The sequence below is a fragment of the Physella acuta genome, unplaced genomic scaffold (assembly GCF_028476545.2).
Source record: "Physella acuta isolate Inbredline_101_S28 unplaced genomic scaffold, ASM2847654v3 ptg001009l, whole genome shotgun sequence".
In the NCBI taxonomy this organism is placed as follows: domain Eukaryota; kingdom Metazoa; phylum Mollusca; class Gastropoda; family Physidae; genus Physella; species Physella acuta.
Genome location: NW_026732526.1, coordinates 170,227 through 189,962, shown reverse-complemented (window position 1 = coordinate 189,962; position 19,736 = coordinate 170,227). Strand labels below are relative to the sequence as shown.

Here is a 19,736-nt window from a genome sequence, read left to right as displayed (position 1 = left end):
ACAAGATTAGAGGATTACAAGATTAGAGGATTACAAGATTAGAGGATTACAAGATTAGAGGATTACAAGATTAGAGGATTACAAGATTAGAGGATTACAAGATTAGAGGATTACAAGATTAGAGGATTACAAGATTAGAGGATTACAAGATTAAAGGATTACAAGATTAGAGGATTACAAGATTAAAGGATTACAAGATTAGAGGATTACAAGATTAAAGGATTACAAGATTAGAGGGAATACCATAATCTTTCTCTGTCTACACTATCCAAAATACTATGGAAATCTTTGGTAGAAAAGTACAAGCTAACATTTCTTTGAACTTATTGTGCTATTGTTATTCTGATTGTGCTCGTTATTTGATTGTGCTCGTTATTTGATTGTGCTCTTGTTATTTGATTGTGCTCTTGTTATTTGATTGTGCTCTTGTTATTTGATTGTGCTCTTGTTATTTGATTGTGCTCATTATTTGATTGTGCTCTTGTTATTTGATTGTGCTATTGTTATTTGATTGTGCTCTTGTTATTTGATTGTACTCTTGCTATTTTGATTGTGCTCTTGTTATTTGATTGTGCTATTGTTATTTGATTGTGCTCTTGTTATTTGATTGTACTCTTGCTATTTTGATTGTGCTATTGTTATTTGATTGTGCTATTGTTATTTGATTGTGCTATTGTTATTTGATTGTGCTCGTTATTTGATTGTGCTTGTTATTTGATTGTGCTCTTGTTATTTGATTGTGCTATTGTTATTTGATTGTGCTCTTGTTATTTGATTGTGCTCTTGTTATTTGATTGTGCTCATTATTTGATTGTGCTCTTGTTATTTGATTGTGCTATTGTTATTTGATTGTGCTCTTGTTATTTGATTGTACTCTTGCTATTTTGATTGTGCTCTTGTTATTTGATTGTGCTATTGTTATTTGATTGTGCTATTGTTATTTGATTGTGCTCTTGTTATTTGATTGTGCTCTTGCTATTTTGATTGTGCTCTTGTTATTTGATTGTGCTATTGTTATTTGATTGTGCTCTTGTTATTTGATTGTGCTCTTGTTATTTGATTGTGCTCTTGTTATTTGATTGTACTCTTGCTATTTTGATTGTGCTCTTGTTATTAGATTAGAGGATTACAAGATTAGAGGATTACAAGATTAGAGGATTACAAGATTAGAGGATTACAAGATTAAAGGATTACAAGATTAGAGGATTACAAGATTAGAGGATTACAAGATTAAAGGATTACAAGATTAGAGGATTACAAGATTAAAGGATTACAAGATTAGAGGATTACAAGATTAGAGGATTACAAGATTAGAGGATTACAAGATTAGAGGATTACAAGATTAAAGGATTACAAGATTAGAGGGAATACCATAATCTTTCTCTGTCTACAATGTCCAAAATACTATGGAAATCTTTGGTAGAAAAGTACAAGCTAACATTTCTTTGAACTTATTGTGCTATTGTTATTCTGATTGTGCTCGTTATTTGATTGTGCTCTTGTTATTTGATTGTGCTATTGTTATTTGATTGTGCTCTTGCTATTTTGATTGTGCTCTTGTTATTTGATTGTGCTATTATTATTCTGATTGTGCTCTTGTTATTTGATAGTGCTCTTGTTATTTGATTGTGCTCTTGTTATTTGATTGTGCTCTTGTTATTTGATTGTGCTATTGTTATTTGATTGTGCTCTTGTTATTTGATTGTGCTCATTATTTGATTGTGCTCTTGTTATTTGATTGTGCTATTGTTATTTGATTGTGCTCTTGTTATTTGATTGTACTCTTGCTATTTTAATTGTGCTCTTGTTATTTGATTGTGCTCTTGTTATTTGATTGTACTCTTGCTATTTTGATTGTGCTCTTGTTATTTGATTGTGCTATTGTTATTTGATTGTGCTATTGTTATTTGATTGTGCTTGTTATTTGATTGTGCTCGTTATTTGATTGTGCTCTTGTTATTTGATTGTGCTCTTGTTATTTGATTGTGCTCTTGTTATTTGATTGTGCTCTTGTTATTTGATTGTGCTCATTATTTGATTGTGCTCTTGTTATTTGATTGTGCTATTGTTATTTGATTGTGCTCTTGTTATTTGATTGTACTCTTGCTATTTTGATTGTGCTCTTGTTATTTGATTGTGCTATTGTTATTTGATTGTGCTATTGTTATTTGATTGTGCTCTTGTTATTTGATTGTGCTCTTGCTATTTTGATTGTGCTCTTGTTATTTGATTGTGCTATTGTTATTTGATTGTGCTCTTGTTATTTGATTGTGCTCTTGTTATTTGATTGTACTCTTGCTATTTTGATTGTGCTCTTGTTATTAGATTAGAGGATTACAAGATTAGAGGATTACAAGATTAGAGGATTACAAGATTAGAGGATTACAAGATTAGAGGATTACAAGATTAAAGGATTACAAGATTAGAGGATTACAAGATTAGAGGATTACAAGATTAAAGGATTACAAGATTAGAGGATTACAAGATTAAAGGATTACAAGATTAGAGGATTACAAGATTAGAGGATTACAAGATTAGAGGATTACAAGATTAAAGGATTACAAGATTAGAGGGAATACCATAATCTTTCTCTGTCTACACTATCCAAAATACTATGGAAATCTTTGGTAGAAAAGTACAAGCTAACATTTCTTTGAACTTATTGTGCTATTGTTATTCTGATTGTGCTCGTTATTTGATTGTGCTCGTTATTTGATTGTGCTCTTGTTATTTGATTGTGCTCTTGTTATTTGATTGTGCTCTTGTTATTTGATTGTGCTCTTGTTATTTGATTGTGCTCATTATTTGATTGTGCTCTTGTTATTTGATTGTGCTATTGTTATTTGATTGTGCTCTTGTTATTTGATTGTACTCTTGCTATTTTGATTGTGCTCTTGTTATTTGATTGTGCTATTGTTATTTGATTATGCTCTTGTTATTTGATTGTACTCTTGCTATTTTGATTGTGCTCTTGTTATTTGATTGTGCTATTGTTATTTGATTGTGCTATTGTTATTTGATTGTGTGATTGTGCTCGTTATTTGATTGTGCTTGTTATTTGATTGTGCTCTTGTTATTTGATTGTGCTCTTGTTATTTGATTGTGCTCTTGTTATTTGATTGTGCTCTTGTTATTTGATTGTGCTCTTGTTATTTGATTGTGCTCATTATTTGATTGTGCTCTTGTTATTTGATTGTGCTATTGTTATTTGATTGTGCTCTTGTTATTTGATTGTACTCTTGCTATTTTGATTGTGCTCTTGTTATTTGATTGTGCTATTGTTATTTGATTGTGCTCTTGTTATTTGATTGTACTCTTGCTATTTTAATTGTGCTCTTGTTATTTGATTGTGCTCTTGTTATTTGATTGTACTCTTGCTATTTTGATTGTGCTCTTGTTATTTGATTGTGCTATTGTTATTTGATTGTGCTATTGTTATTTGATTGTGCTTGTTATTTGATTGTGCTCGTTATTTGATTGTGCTCTTGTTATTTGATTGTGCTCTTGTTATTTGATTGTGCTCTTGTTATTTGATTGTGCTCTTGTTATTTGATTGTGCTCTTGTTATTTGATTGTGCTCATTATTTGATTGTGCTCTTGTTATTTGATTGTGCTATTGTTATTTGATTGTGCTCTTGTTATTTGATTGTACTCTTCCTATTTTGATTGTGCTCTTGTTATTTGATTGTGCTATTGTTATTTGATTGTGCTATTGTTATTTGATTGTGCTCTTGTTATTTGATTGTGCTCTTGCTATTTTGATTGTGCTCTTGTTATTTGATTGTGCTATTGTTATTTGATTGTGCTCTTGTTATTTGATTGTGCTCTTGTTATTTGATTGTACTCTTGCTATTTTGATTGTGCTCTTGTTATTAGATTAGAGGATTACAAGATTAGAGGATTACAAGATTAGAGGATTACAAGATTAGAGGATTACAAGATTAAAGGATTACAAGATTAGAGGATTACAAGATTAGAGGATTACAAGATTAAAGGATTACAAGATTAGAGGATTACAAGATTAAAGGATTACAAGATTAGAGGATTACAAGATTAGAGGATTACAAGATTAGAGGATTACAAGATTAGAGGATTACAAGATTAAAGGATTACAAGATTAGAGGGAATACCATAATCTTTCTCTGTCTACAATGTCCAAAATACTATGGAAATCTTTGGTAGAAAAGTACAAGCTAACATTTCTTTGAACTTATTGTGCTATTGTTATTCTGATTGTGCTCGTTATTTGATTGTGCTCTTGTTATTTGATTGTGCTATTGTTATTTGATTGTGCTCTTGCTATTTTGATTGTGCTCTTGTTATTTGATTGTGCTATTGTTATTCTGATTGTGCTCTTGTTATTTGATAGTGCTCTTGTTATTTTATTGTGCTCTTGTTATTTGATTGTGCTCTTGCTATTTTGATTGTGCTCTTGTTATTTGATTATGCTATTGTTATTTGATTGTGCTCTTGTTATTTGATTGTGCTATTGTTATTTGATTGTGCTCTTGTTATTTGATTGTGCTCTTGCTATTTTGATTGTGCTCTTGTTATTTGATTATGCTATTGTTATTTGATTGTGCTATTGTTATTCTGATTGTGCTCTTGTTATTTGATAGTGCTCTTGTTATTTGATTGTGCTCTTGTTATTTGACTGTGCTCTTGTTATTTGATTGTGCTATTGTTATTTGATTGTGCTATTGTTATTTGATTGTGCTCTTGTTATTTGATTGTGCTCTTGCTATTTTGATTGTGCTCTTGTTATTTGATTATGCTATTGTTATTTGATTGTGCTCTTGTTATTTGATTGTGCTCTTGTTATTTGATTGTGCTCTTGTTATTTGATTGTGCTCTTGTTATTTGATTGTGCTCTTGTTATTTGATTGTGCTCTTGTTATTTGATTGTGCTATTGTTATTTGATTGTGCTCTTGTTATTTGATTGTGCTCTTGCTATTTTGATTGTGCTCTTGTTATTTGATTGTGCTATTGTTATTTGATTGTGCTATTGTTATTTGATTGTGCTCTTGTTATTTGATTGTGCTCTTGTTATTTGATTGTGCTCTTGTTATTTGATTGTGCTCTTGATGTTTTGATTGTGCTCTTGTTATTTGATTGTGCTCTTGCTATTTTGATTGTGCTCTTGTTATTTGATTATGCTATTGTTATTTGATTGTGCTATTGTTATTCTGATTGTGCTCTTGTTATTTGATAGTGCTCTTGTTATTTGATTGTGCTCTTGTTATTTGACTGTGCTCTTGTTATTTGATTGTGCTATTGTTATTTGATTGTGCTATTGTTATTTGATTGTGCTCTTGTTATTTGATTGTGCTCTTGTTATTTGATTGTGCTCTTGTTATTTGATTGTGCTCTTGATGTTTTGATTGTGCTCTTGTTATTTGATTGTGCTCTTGCTATTTTGATTGTGCTCTTGTTATTTGATTATGCTATTGTTATTTGATTGTGCTATTGTTATTCTGATTGTGCTCTTGTTATTTGATAGTGCTCTTGTTATTTGATTGTGCTCTTGTTATTTGACTGTGCTCTTGTTATTTGATTGTGCTATTGTTATTTGATTGTGCTATTGTTATTTGATTGTGCTCTTGTTATTTGATTGTGCTCTTGCTATTTTGATTGTGCTCTTGTTATTTGATTATGCTATTGTTATTTGATTGTGCTCTTGTTATTTGATTGTGCTCTTGTTATTTGATTGTGCTCTTGTTATTTGATTGTGCTCTTGTTATTTGATTGTGCTCTTGTTATTTGATTGTGCTCTTGTTATTTGATTGTGCTATTGTTATTTGATTGTGCTCTTGTTATTTGATTGTGCTCTTGCTATTTTGATTGTGCTCTTGTTATTTGATTGTGCTATTGTTATTTGATTGTGCTATTGTTATTTGATTGTGCTCTTGTTATTTGATTGTGCTCTTGTTATTTGATTGTGCTCTTGTTATTTGATTGTGCTCTTGATGTTTTGATTGTGCTCTTGTTATTTGATTGTGCTCTTGCTATTTTGATTGTGCTCTTGTTATTTTATTGTGCTATTGTTATTTGATAGTGCTCTTGTTATTTGATTGTGCTATTGTTATTTGATTGTGCTCTTGTTATTTGATTGTGCTCTTGTTATTTGATTTTTGCTCTTGCTATTTTGATTGTGCTCTTGTTATTTTATTGTGCTTTTGTTATTCTGATTGTGCTCTTGTTATTGTGCTATTGGTATTTGATTCTGCTCTTGTTATTCAGAGAATGGCTATTGAGTCAAAACAGGATCTAAAGTTTAAGGGAGCTAACACACAACACACACAGATTGAGCTCCCCTAAACTTTCTGGCATATACAACAGTAATGGTAGGGATGACTGTAGAGATGGTTGGCATATCAAGAAATCTTATTACCAGTGGGTGGCTGACAGACAGCTACCTAGTACAGAAATGTTGTTGTTTCCAAGACCTAAATGTTCCAGCAATGGAGGCTTCAAACATAGCTGGGAGAGATCTGTGATGTCATTGGCAAATAATTCAAGAACCTGTACAGTCAAATAACAACATTGTATACATGTGTATATATATATATATATATGATGGAGAGGTAGCCTGCTCCAACTGATGACTATACTGAACAAGAGGTTGCACCCCCTGACAATGTGCCTCCCACATCAGGCTGGGTCTTCTACCTCAGGGTCTCAGCACGATGGTGTAGACAAATTCAACAGCTATCATTCAAGCTATGCAGTTCCGACATTGTTTACAAACTACATTTAAATAGCTGATCTTTAATGAAGACATTGTTTACAAACTACATTTAAATAGCTGATCTTTAATGAAGACATTGTTTACAAACTACATTTAAATAGCTGATCTTTAATGAAGACATTGTTTACAAACTACATTTAAATAGCTGATCTTTAATGAAGACATTGTTTACAAACTACATTTAAATAGCTGATCTTTAATGAAGACATTGTTTACAAACTACATTTAAATAGCTGATCTTTAATGAAGACATTGTTTACAAACTACATTTAAATAGCTGATCTTTAATGAAGACAAAATTATCCAAGGAGTAGGTGATAGCACAACTATAACCTGTTAATGGAAATGTATTGGCACCTCACACAGAAGAGGGGTGGGTAAGGCAGATTTATTTTTTGCAGTAGAACTAGAACACACAGATTAAGTTTTCTTCTTCTTGTGACTGCTCACTTTGTAAACTTTGTTATAGTTATAAACAGTCAGCTAGTTATAAATTATGGCAAATATAAAGAGAAATGGTGAAGAAAAAGTAGAAGACTGTGTTTACTAATTACAGACTTTATGTGAACAACGACTTCAACAAACCTTCAACATTCTACTCGACAGAAACAAGTCAAGATTCTACTCGACAGAAACAAGTCAACATTCTACTAGACAGAAACAAGTCAAGATTCTACTCGACAGAAACAAGTCAAGATTCTACTAGACAGAAACAAGTCGAGATTCTACTCGACAGAAACAAGTCAAGATTCTACTCGACAGAAACAAGTCAAGATTCTACTCGACAGAAACAAGTCAAGATTCTACTAGACAAACAAAACACACACACAAACACATAATTACTTTTAATGTAGGTGGAAGATGCTTAGAATCCACATGATGGATTCTATTTGCCGTCAAAGTAAGTTCCTCCAAATTTTTTAGCTGCAACATTTTTTCATCAATCTCTGTTATCTGTTGATAGGAAATAGCTTTGGGTTAGGGTTAATTGATTGGCTATGGGTTAGGGTTAATTGACTGACTATGGGTTAGGGCTAATTGGCTAACTTTGGGTTAGGGTTAATTGACTGACTAAGAGATCTTAGATTCTTTTAAAAATACCTAGGACTAGAGTTGGGCTAAAGTAAGATTTTAGAGTTAATTACTTTTGTGTTGATATATAGGAAATACACATGTTTATACCCACACATGTGTTGATATGTACAACCCAACTATTAAAAATCTAATTCCCACAATCCTCCCATTGGCTGCTTTTTTGACATACATGCATATATTATAATAACAAATGACATATATACATACATTGGGTGTAGGACAAAAAGGCCGACATCCAAAAGGCCATCATGGACAAAAGGCTGACATGTCGTAAGGCAGACATGTCGTAAGGCAGACAGGACATAAGGCCGACAGCCAAAAGGCCGACATGCCGTAAGGCAGACATGTCGTAAGGCAGACATGCCGTAAGGCAGACATGCCGTAAGGCAGACATGTCGTAAGGCAGACATGTCGTAAGGCAGACATGTCGTAAGGCAGACATGTCGTAAGGCAGACATGTCGTAAGGCAGACAGGACATAAGGCAGACATGTCGTAAAGCAGACATGTCGTAAGGCAGACAGGACATAAGGCAGACATGTCGTAAGGCAGACATGTCGTAAGGCAGACAGGACATAAGGCCGACAGCCAAAAGGCCGACAAACCATAAGGCCGACAGACCATAAGGCCGACATGTCGTAAGGCAGACAGGACATAAGGCCGACAAGCATAAAAAATACTAATATCGCAAAATATGTGCTCCTATCTTGACAACCATCGAAATAAGGCATGAAATAAGGTGAAACGTTCAAGAGAAGAGACGGTGCTAGTTGCTATCCTTATAAGGTGAACCATCGGGTCAAGCGACTGGAGATTGCGGGAGTGTCTTAAATACAACGGATCAACACCTAGATATTGCAAAATGCTGTCAGTGCTGTCTTTCATAGCTCCTTCTATGTCAACGATGAGAGATAATGATCAAAGAACCAAGTCAAAAGCCGCCGGCATCATCACCTACATGCAACAAGGTGGAACGCGAAGAGACAATGCTAGTTGCGATCCTTATAAGGTGGACAATGGAGATGACGGGAGTGTACAAAGGATAAACAGATAGGTGGTGTTACCACCATATTTGGCAAAGAAATCAAAGAAACCGAATGAAGTAGAACAATCGCGTGCCTTGACTGGACCACATGTTAAATACCGACAAACTTTGAATTATATTTGCGAATTGCGTGAAAAAAAAGTTGTATGCTATATTCGCTGGATTCATTAATTCTGTTGTCATTGTGATACAAGTGTGCCAAAATTAATGTTATTTTTTGTTTTTTGTGTAAACTTGTGATTTCCCTATATATGGACAAACATATATCGGCAACAAATCATTGGTTACATCGTGTGTTTCATTTTATCCTATTGTATGTACCTAAGAATATTAATGAGAAACTTAAACAGTCGTATATAATTACATATTTTAGATATTAAACATGTCTCTAATTGTAGTTTTTTGTTTTATAAAACTTGTCGGCCTTTTGTCCGTGTCGGCCTTTTGTCATGTCGGCCTTTTGTCCGGATCCCCATACATTATAATCACAAATGACATATATACATACATTATAATCACAAATGACATATATACATACATTATAATCACAAATGACATATATACATACATTATAATCACAAATGACATATATACATACATTATAATCACAAATGACATATATACATACATTATAATCACAAATGACATATATACATACATTATAATCACATATTCGAATTGTTTTAAAGTATGAAAAAACCACATCTCTGCTTAAAACTGCTGGTGTTTTGACAGCCATTTCTCGAAGTTTTGTTGCCTCATTGCTCCATGAGCAGTCAGCATGCCAGGGAGAAAATGGTGAGATGACAAGTTCTTGCAGTGATTCCACTTTTTCTTTTTCAGCCTGCACTGAAAAGGAAGATTTTAAAATTGACTATTTTCACCTTTAATATTCAAGTGACAGATAACTTAAAGCAGCACAAATACATTTATGAATGTGTTGGATCATTTTACAACTAGATCTAGACAACACTTGATGACAAATCAATCTGACAAATTTAAAGATCAGTGAAAGCCCCTTTCATCAACAGCACAGGAACTTGCAAGAATTGCAGCATGTCCCAGCATGCCAGCAACCCTTCCCGCCCCCCATATATATATATTTTTATATTTATAATGCACAACTGCAGCTAAAATGAGCTTTTAATTTTTTTCAACCCATTTTGGCCCCCTCTAGGGTCGGCGCCCGGGGACATATGTACCCCCCTGCCCCCCCTTTGCTACGCTTCTGCGGCATGCATCACATTGTCTTACTTGCACAGTAGACAACATGAATAAAATATTGCAGAAACTCACTGGGCTAAACATTTAAAACTATTCAATGTCAAAATTATTTTCTCTTAGACTAGTGAAGTAAAAGGTATAATTATTAATAATGGTAGAATGATTAAATTAATTAATTACATTTCAAAGATAGGAGAGATAATTTAAAGGGAAATAACTGTAATACTATCTTAGCTATTTATATTTAATTTCCATTTTCTAAAATTCTTTTGGTGCTAAGGGCCATGGTTTATTTGTATTAAGATTTAACCCTGGGTTTACTAAGGGCCATGGTTTATTTGTATTAAGATTTAACCCTGGGTTTACTAAGGGCCATGGTTTATTTGTATTAAGGTTTAACACTGGGTTTACTAAGGGCCATGGTTTATTTGTATTAAGGTTTAACCCTGGGTTTATTATTTTCTGATCAATTGGTACACAGCTTTAATTAGGGGTCATCCATAAGTGATGTCACGCTTTTTTTGACGAATGTTACCCCCACCCCCCACCACTCCGTCACAGATCGTCACAAAAAGCCAGACCCCCCCCCATCCCTAAAATGACATCACACATCAGCCTACAACCCCCCCCCCCCCCCCCCGGCAAAATTGCAATTTTTCTTAAAACTTCTATATTTTTTCCAAAATCTTTTCTGAACTCAGTCAACATAGTGTATTTTCATCAATTCCTATAACAATTTATTAAAACAGTTTTCTAAAACGCGAAATAACGTCTTAAACTTGTTTTCTAAGATTGCTTTTTATAATGCAAAGGTGTGACTATCACACCATTTATTTGTATTAAGGTTTAACACTATGTTCATTATTTCTGATCAATTGGTACACAGTGTTATGCTAATTCATAGTTCTTTCCTATAGATCAATGCGTAATAAATTTATTTGTAACAATCCTTGCCAATACAAAACCTTAGATACAGCAGTTAGGATAATACCGTTAAGCTTTGTTGATATTTTTAATGTCAAGTTTACGATTAAAGTGATTGCCAGAATCGTATATATCATTGTAAATAATAACCTACAATAGCATAGATTGAACCTAACTGCGTTAAACAAGGTATTTTGTGTACTAATTAAACTTTATCATGGAATGCATATTATCATAGGCCTAAATAAACTTGACCACACTATCGCAAGTGGTGGTCACTTATCTGTCATTTGCATTTTGTCAGTATCATAATAATAGTTACGCTATTCTGTTTGTCTGTCTGTTGGGAACAATATTGAGAAAATACAAGCAAAGTAAAAACTTTCAGTCAAACAAAAAAACAAAGGGTGATGTCACATTAACATAAAGGAAATATTCTAAAGCCAGGAAAGTACACAATAAAATGACGTCATTGGTTCTAGAGTAAACATAGAATTAAAATGCCAATGCCAAAAAACTACACAATAATAATGAATCTTGTTGTTGGACTGGCTATATAATGTAGTCTACATGAATCTTGTTGTTGGACTGGCTATATAATGTAGTCTACATGAATCTTGTTGTTGGACTGGCTATATAATGTAGTCTACATGAATCTTGTTGTTGGACTGGCTATATAATGTAGTCTACATGAATCTTGTTGTTGGACTGGCTATATAATGTAGTCTACATGAATCTTGTTGTTGGACTGGCTATATAATGTAGTCTACATGAATCTTGTTGGTATAACAACCCAGGCTTTAAGTGATTGAAATAGTCGAACAATTGGTAACTACTTACATTTAATGCTATCAGTATCACAATTCTGATCTAAAGTTTTGATTGGCTTTTTGTTTTTTAGCTTCTTCAGTGGAACTTTTTGGATTGGCTCCAGTTCTCGCTTGCATGGATGAAAAAAATTAAAGTGTATTAGGGGCATTAGTGTGCTGGTGATATTGGTGTGTTGGTGATATTGGTGTGTTGGTGATATTGGTGTGTTGGTGATATTGGTGTGTGTGTGTATGTGTCTGTATGATCTTGGTGGGTTAAAGATTTTTGTGGTTATTTAGTATTCAGCTCATAGACAATGAAAATGAAATGACCGCCTCCATCATGTTTGAAGTATACAGCAATTGTTATAAAGTTGCTAAATTGTAATTTGTAAAATTATTCAATTTTAAAGTTGCTAAATTATATTTTGTAAAATTATTCAATTTTAAAGGTACTAAATTGTGAAGTTGCTAAATTTTAAATGTGCTTAATTATTGTTAATTTATTAAATTTTAAAGTTGCTAAATTGTAATTTGTAAAGTTATTCAATTTTAAAGCTACTAAGTTGTGTTTTAAAGTTGCTAAATTATTGTGAAGTTACTTAACTTTAAAGTTACTGAATTGTAATTTGTAAAGGTATTCAATTTTAAAGCTACTAAATTGTGAAGTTGATAAATGTAAAGTTGCTAAATTGTGAAATTTTTTGCCTAGGTAAAGCAATGAAGACTGCATGCAGTGACTCCTCTAGGGTGCTAGAATGAATAAGATCAAAATGACTTGAATTGAAAAAAGAATTGAACATTTGAAATAGTTACCCATTTGCCTGTACCACATGGGAATTCCCAGAGACCAAGAGTTTTGAGATGTTCTTCAACAGCATTAAAAGCTGCCAGTGACTGGGCATCATCGTCTGCTGAGGGCATGTCTGGACACAACCAGATGTCTCTTTGATGCTTTTATACTTGGTAGTTCATCAATTAACAAACATTCAAACAATTCAAGATAGACATTAAAATTAGAAAACTATCTTAGATCAAAACGCAGTATACCTGTTTTGAACAATGCTTACATTATCCTTTTTACTGACAGATTGAAAACTAACCTAGCTTTGTAAACATTTCTATTTTGGTGGTTGTCCATAAGTGACATTCCAATATTCTAGATAATCTAACCCTAATCCAAAATTCTAGATAATCTAACCCTAATCCAATATTCTAGATAATCTAACCCTAACCCTAATCCAATATTCTAGATAATCTAACCCTAATCCAATATTCTAGATAATCTAACCCTAATCCAATATTCTAGATAATCTAACCCTAATCCAATATTCTAGATAATCTTTTAACCCGCTCCAGTGGGGCTACACACAACCATTTGGTCAGTCAATGTTGCTAGCACAGTTGGTCAGTCAATGTTGCTAGCACAGTTGGTCAGTCAATGTTGCTAGCACAGTTGGTCAGTCAATGTTGCTAGCACAGTTGGTCAGTCAATGTTGCTAGCACAGTTGGTCAGTCAATGTTGCTAGCACAGTTGGTCAGTCAATGTTGCTAGCACAGTTGGTCAGTCAATGTTGCTAGCACAGTTGGTCAGTCAATGTTGCTAGCACAGTTGGTCAGTCAATGTTGCTAGCACAGTTGGTCAGTCAATGTTGCTAGCACAGTTGGTCAGTAAACTAAAGCCAGAAATGAACTGGCTATTGCTGTAGAATAAAATGCCCACTGCTGTAGAATAAAATGCCCACTGCTGTAGAATAAAATGCCCACTGCTGTAGAATAAAATGCCCACTGCTGTAGAATAAAATGCCCACTGTTGTAGAATAAAATGCCCACTGCTGTAGAATAAAATGCCCACTGTTGTAGAATAAAATGCCCACTGCTGTAGAATAAAATGCCCACTGCTGTAGAATAAAATGCCCACTGCTGTAGAATAAAATGCCCACTGCTGTAGAATAAAATGCCCACTGCTGTAGAATAAAATGCCCACTGTTGTAGAATAAAATGCCCACTGTTGTGGAATAAATACACACTGTTGGAAAGCATGAACCCATTTCTTTATACCCTATGGTACTTTTTGAACTCATAAGTAATAGTTATGATAACGCAAGCTTAAGTATTTGTCTCATTTATTGTGATTACATTGAGAGCTACATTTGAGCTATTTTACTCTTAAAATGTCCCTTAGCAAATATTTTGATAAATTTTTTTAGAGATGTTTATTCATTTTTTCCATGATTTGTCTTAGTTACACCTTTTTTATTGCTAAAACTTACTAGACTTGACATATTTATATGTATACTAAACATGTTATGGGTATATGAAACATATTCGTAGTTTGTTTATATTAATATGATTATCTCATGGCGCGAGCCCTAAAAGCAATTTACAAAGATCGCACGCTGTTTCGTTTTCATTAAGTGGTTACAAATGATTTTGAAGCGATTGTCAATTTTAGTAACCAAAATTACCTGTTTCTAATTAAGTCTGTTAATCAAGAATAGTTAGGTGTACTTTTGACTTAATATCTTTATTGATCTCACAAGTGGCACTTTAGTGAAAGTACCTCTTTTTATTCTTGTGTTAATGTGACTTAGTCTTAGCTTTCTATAAATGACAATGTCTTTATATATTAACTAGCATATAATGCTGCAATGGTTCAGTCTTAGCTTTCTATAAATGACAATGTCTTTATATATTAACTAGCATATAATGCTGCAATGGTTCAGTCTTAGCTTTCTATAAATGACAATGTCTTTATATATTAACTAGCATATAATGCTGCAATGGTTCAGTCTTAGCTTTCTATAAATGACAATGTCTTTATATATTAACTAGCATATAATGCTGCAATGGTTCAGTCTTAGCTTTCTATAAATGACAATGTCTTTATATATTAACTAGCATATAATGCTGCAATGGTTCAGTCTTAGCTTTCTATAAATGACAATGTCTTTATATATTAACTAGCATATAATGCTGCAATGGTTCAGTCTTAGCTTTCTATAAATGACAATGTCTTTATATATTAACTAGCATATAATGCTGCAATGGTTCAGTCTTAGCTTTCTATAAATGACTATGTCTTTATATATTAACTAGCATATAATGCTGCAATGGTTCAGTCTTAGCTTTCTATAAATGACAATGTCTTTATATATTAACTAGCATATAATGCTGCAATGGTTCAGTCTTAGCTTTCTATAAATGACAATGTCTTTATATATTAACTAGCATATAATGCTGCAATGGTTCAGTCTTAGCTTTCTATAAATGACAATGTCTTTATATATTAACTAGCATATAATGCTGCAATGGTTCAGTCTTAGCTTTCTATAAATGACAATGTCTTTATATATTAACTAGCATATAATGCTGCAATGGTTCAGTCTTAGCTTTCTATAAATGACTATGTCTTTATATATTAACTAGCATATAATGCTGCAATGGTTCAGTCTTAGCTTTCTATAAATGACAATGTCTTTATATATTAACTAGCATATAATGCTGCAATGGTTCAGTCTTAGCTTTCTATAAATGACAATGTCTTTATATATTAACTAGCATATAATGCTGCAATGGTTCAGTCTGAGCTTTCTATAAATGACAATGTCTTTATATATTAACTAGCATATAATGCTGCAATGGTTCAGTCTTAGCTTTCTATAAATGACAATGTCTTTATATATTAACTAGCATATAATGCTGCAATGGTTCAGTCTTAGCTTTCTATAAATGACAATGTCTTTATATATTAACTAGCATATAATGCTGCAATGGTTCAGTCTTAGCTTTCTATAAATGACAATGTCTTTATATATTAACTAGCATATAATGCTGCAATGGTTCAGTCTTAGCTTTCTATAAATGACTATGTCTTTATATATTAACTAGCATATAATGCTGCAATGGTTCAGTCTTAGCTTTCTATAAATGACAATGTCTTTATATATTAACTAGCATATAATGCTGCAATGGTTCAGTCTTAGCTTTCTATAAATGACAATGTCTTTATATATTAACTAGCATATAATGCTGCAATGGTTCAGTCTTAGCTTTCTATAAATGACAATGTCTTTATATATTAACTAGCATATAATGCTGCAATGGTTCAGTCTTAGCTTTCTATAAATGTCTTGGAATAATTCTCAAGTCCATACTTGAGGTCACTATGTCAGAAATATCAACCCCCCCCCCCCCCCCCCCCCCCCCCAAAAAATGCCATTTATTATAATCTTTGTGACTAAAACAAAGCGTGGGAAAATGTGTGCGCCGCCAAAATCCAATCATCTGGCTAGATTTATTAGTCATGTTGCGTTATATCTAATAATAGAATGCATTTGCGCTTTCCTTATTATGATCGTTTTTAGCATTTTTTAAAGTAAAAATATGAATTATTAGTTAAGAATGCAGTTTTTGTATCAAGGCATACTTACCCTATGTAATTTAAAAAGCATGGCATGTTAATAATGTACAAATATTGTCATAAAACACAAAAATATAAAGTTCGATTTTATTTTACTAACATTATTTGCCACTCCTAGGCCTATACAATACTATAGGCTTACGTTCATTTTTTTTTTTTTTAATTGTTTATTGATTGTGTTGACTTTTAGCTATCTACATTCATTTCTAAGATATTTTAATATGCTTCTATAAAGTTTTATTGAAAAATCTTTAAAAATAATCGAGATCCACCCATGAAATAAGGTGACAGGTCTAGTAGTTTTTTTCTTCAATAGCTCATAAGGGGTCATCCATTTATGATGTCCACAAATGTGTACATTAACTGATATTTGATAATGTAATATAGGGATTTGATATTTTCTGTACCTTCCATTACTAGGCCTAAATAATATTTGGGAGTTAAACTTTTCCAGGATGTAAGTATACGGCGTGTTAACTTACCGTGTGAATGTGCTAAGACTATTTAATATTGTACTTTATTGAAAGAGTTATTGCGCTGGGATGCTGTACACTGCCTTTCGATTTTAAAGGCTTTTTTACTCGCTATTTTTCATAAAGAGTCAGAGATTTGCAGACTGTCATAATTTTTTTTTATTGAAGAATCTTTAGATCGAAGTTTTTACTGTCATTCGTTGCTGTCTAGCTGTCAACGAATAGGCCTATACGGGTTCAGGTACATTCGGCTAATCAACATCTCTTCATTATATTACTTTTACTCAACTTTACGCTGCATGTGTTTCCATAACAAACCGCCTCTCCCCCTTTTTTGAGGTCGCGCTGACCATTCACCCTACACACCTGACCAAGCGAGCACATTATACACATGCTGATATTTAAATATATTAATTGTAATGTGGTTAATTTACTTGAAAAAAAATTACTAGATCTTCATCATTTTAAGCTTTGACACAAAATAATGATGTAGGCCTTCTATGATATGGTTGCAATTGTTTGAAATGTTAAAAATAAACCAGAAATACAATGAATTGTTTTAAAAAATGCCACCGTCACTGCCCCATCCCCTCCCACTTGTAAAAAAAAATCGATTATTTTTTTAGGCGAGCGGTATACAGCTACATTTCTGATAAATTTACCATGAGAACTGCTGATTTATTGTATAATCTACATTTTATGTGAATTTTTAAATTAATTTTTAAAAATTATCAAATGTATTTTGTGGTTTGATTCTGCATGTGGACGTTCACATTGACCCATTGCTAAATTGACTTAGTTTACTAGTTTGCTAGCTATTATTGATACTTTTTTTTCCTAAAAAAAACCATTTTGAAATTTTTATCAAAATGCCTAGTAATAATTATAAAATTTGGTAATTGTTTTAGGTGTGTAAAATCGGCAGAGTCTAAAAAATTTGCCTCATTGATAAGGCTTTAATAGAAGTATATTGTGATATATTTGTGTCAAATATTAGAGATAACTGAATAATAAACCAAAATCAATGGCTAAATATATCAATATAGGCCAGAAATTATTTTTAAACAGCAGTGTTTGCGAGCAAGATTTGCTATATAACCAGCGGCCATCTGGAAGTTTGAGTGGTTTCTCCTGAATCTCTAACTATAATTTTACAAAAAGAAGACTGCTAAAGTAAATGAGCTTGGTTGCATCTGATGAAAACATCGCTGGTCTTTATTTTTCAATGAAATTTTTTAATACAACTTATTGTTTAAAAACAGGTACATTAAATTGACTAATGAAACTTTGAAACATTTTTGCAACTTTAAAAATTTAAATCTTTCTTTAAATGTGAAATAATTACAAAAATTTAATGAGTCAACTTTTTTCACATAACTAGACTCGGCCGATTTTACCTACTTATTTTTAAGCGCTAGATTACGTAACTAAACATTTGTCATTATCAATTACTAAATTTTGAAATTAGGCTTAATTATAATTAATATAATAATTAAATTAGGTTGGTAATCTATCGTTTTAGGTACGTAAAATCGCCCGCGGCTAGTAATATACGAAAAAGTTACCTCATTGTGAAGGCTTTAATAGAAGTATATTGTGGTATATTTGTGTCAAATATTATAGGTAAATGAATAATAAACCTAAATCAAAGGCTAAATTTATAAATATAGGCAAGAAATTAACTTTAAACAGCAGTGTTTGCCAGCAGGATTTGCTATATAAAAAGCGGCCATCTGTCAGTTAGAGTGGCTTCCCCTGAATCTTGCACTATAAGTTTACAATAAAAAAAAATAAACAAGATGGCTGCTATAGTAAATGAGCTTGATTGCATCTGTTAAAAACATCGCTACTCTTCATTTATTACTGAAAAGTTTTGATACATTTGTTTAAAACCAGGTACATAAATGAAACAAGGAAACATTTTTGTATTTTTCAAAACATAAATCCTTCTCAAAATGTGAAATAATTATTAAAATTTAAGGAGTCACCTGTTTTTCACATTACTAGTGGCCGGCAATTTTACGTACCTAAAACGATAGATTACCATTAGGTTTTTAGTAGGCTTTTCGATTCGTGAAGTCTTGTTCTCGCGGTTTTGAAGTACCCGTGTTTTGGGCGGCCATATAAAATATCGAATCATTTCTTTCTCATGAAGTACATGATAGTTAAAACTAAGGATTGTATCGTAATCGGATAGATTTTTACTTGAAACTGCCCATGTATTTACGGGGCGAATAATTAAAATTTTAATAATGGAAGCTTGACCTAATTTCTTTATTTGTCTTTAACAAGGCCGTCGAGAGAAAGTCACGCTTACTTAGCTTGCGTTTCAAGTTGAATAAACTAAAGCAGGTGCGTTCTACAATAACTTTATTATAAGATACAATTTGTATAACATCTTTACTATCAAATAAAAATAGAATTGTTTAATATAATTAGGGTGAAAACAATGCTTTTGAGGGTGTAAGTAATAATGCCATTTTATTATATTCTTGTTTGGTGAAAACGAGGCGCGGGAAAATGTGTGCCGCGCAAGAATCCAATCATTTGGCTAGATTTATGACTATTTTTTAGTTCACACCTAAAAATAGAATGTTTACGCTTTCTTCGTTGATGGTTTTTATTATTTTTTAAATTGAAATGTAGTATGAATTATTAGTTAGATTGCAGATTTTGTAACTTGGTATACTTACCCTTTATAAATTTTAAAAACATAGCATGCTGATTGTGAACAAATATCGTCATAAAACACAGAAATATAAAGTTATAATTGCGATGTGCCACACCCGGGCCACACCCCCTCAAGAAAGCATGTGTTTATTAAGCTGTTTATCTCACTTTACAACAGTAATTAAAATTAATTTTCAAATTTTTATCACCTATTGGGTAAGATTAAGCACATGTTTACTAAAAAAAAAAAAAAAATCAAATTCTGTTTTAATGAAGGTCACGGGTCAAGTTTTTTTCCTTCTGTCAAGTTCAGTGGAGGGTGCCAC

The 19,736-nt window shown here is 32.4% G+C and overlaps 1 protein-coding gene across 3 annotated transcripts in view; it reads right to left on the bottom strand.

The window, feature by feature from the left end:
- The window catches only part of LOC131954536 (leucine-rich repeat-containing protein 43), a 44,381-nt gene that overhangs the window by 24,245 nt on the left and 400 nt on the right, over positions 1-19,736 (bottom strand). For 2 of the 3 annotated variants that reach the window (XM_059318295.1, XM_059318297.1), the window contains exons 2-6: positions 12,661-12,770; positions 11,876-11,975; positions 9,546-9,736; positions 7,593-7,703; positions 6,393-6,523 (exon numbers count right to left, since the gene is read on the bottom strand). In XM_059318295.1, the coding sequence (XP_059174278.1) occupies positions 6,393-6,523; positions 7,593-7,703; positions 9,546-9,736; positions 11,876-11,975; positions 12,661-12,768 (641 nt within the window). In that variant the 5' untranslated portion in view covers positions 12,769-12,770. Of the gene's footprint in view, positions 1-6,392; positions 6,524-7,592; positions 7,704-9,545; positions 9,737-11,875; positions 11,976-12,660; positions 12,807-19,736 lie in introns of all 3 variants that reach the window. The other variant, XM_059318296.1, reaches the window with a different exon arrangement.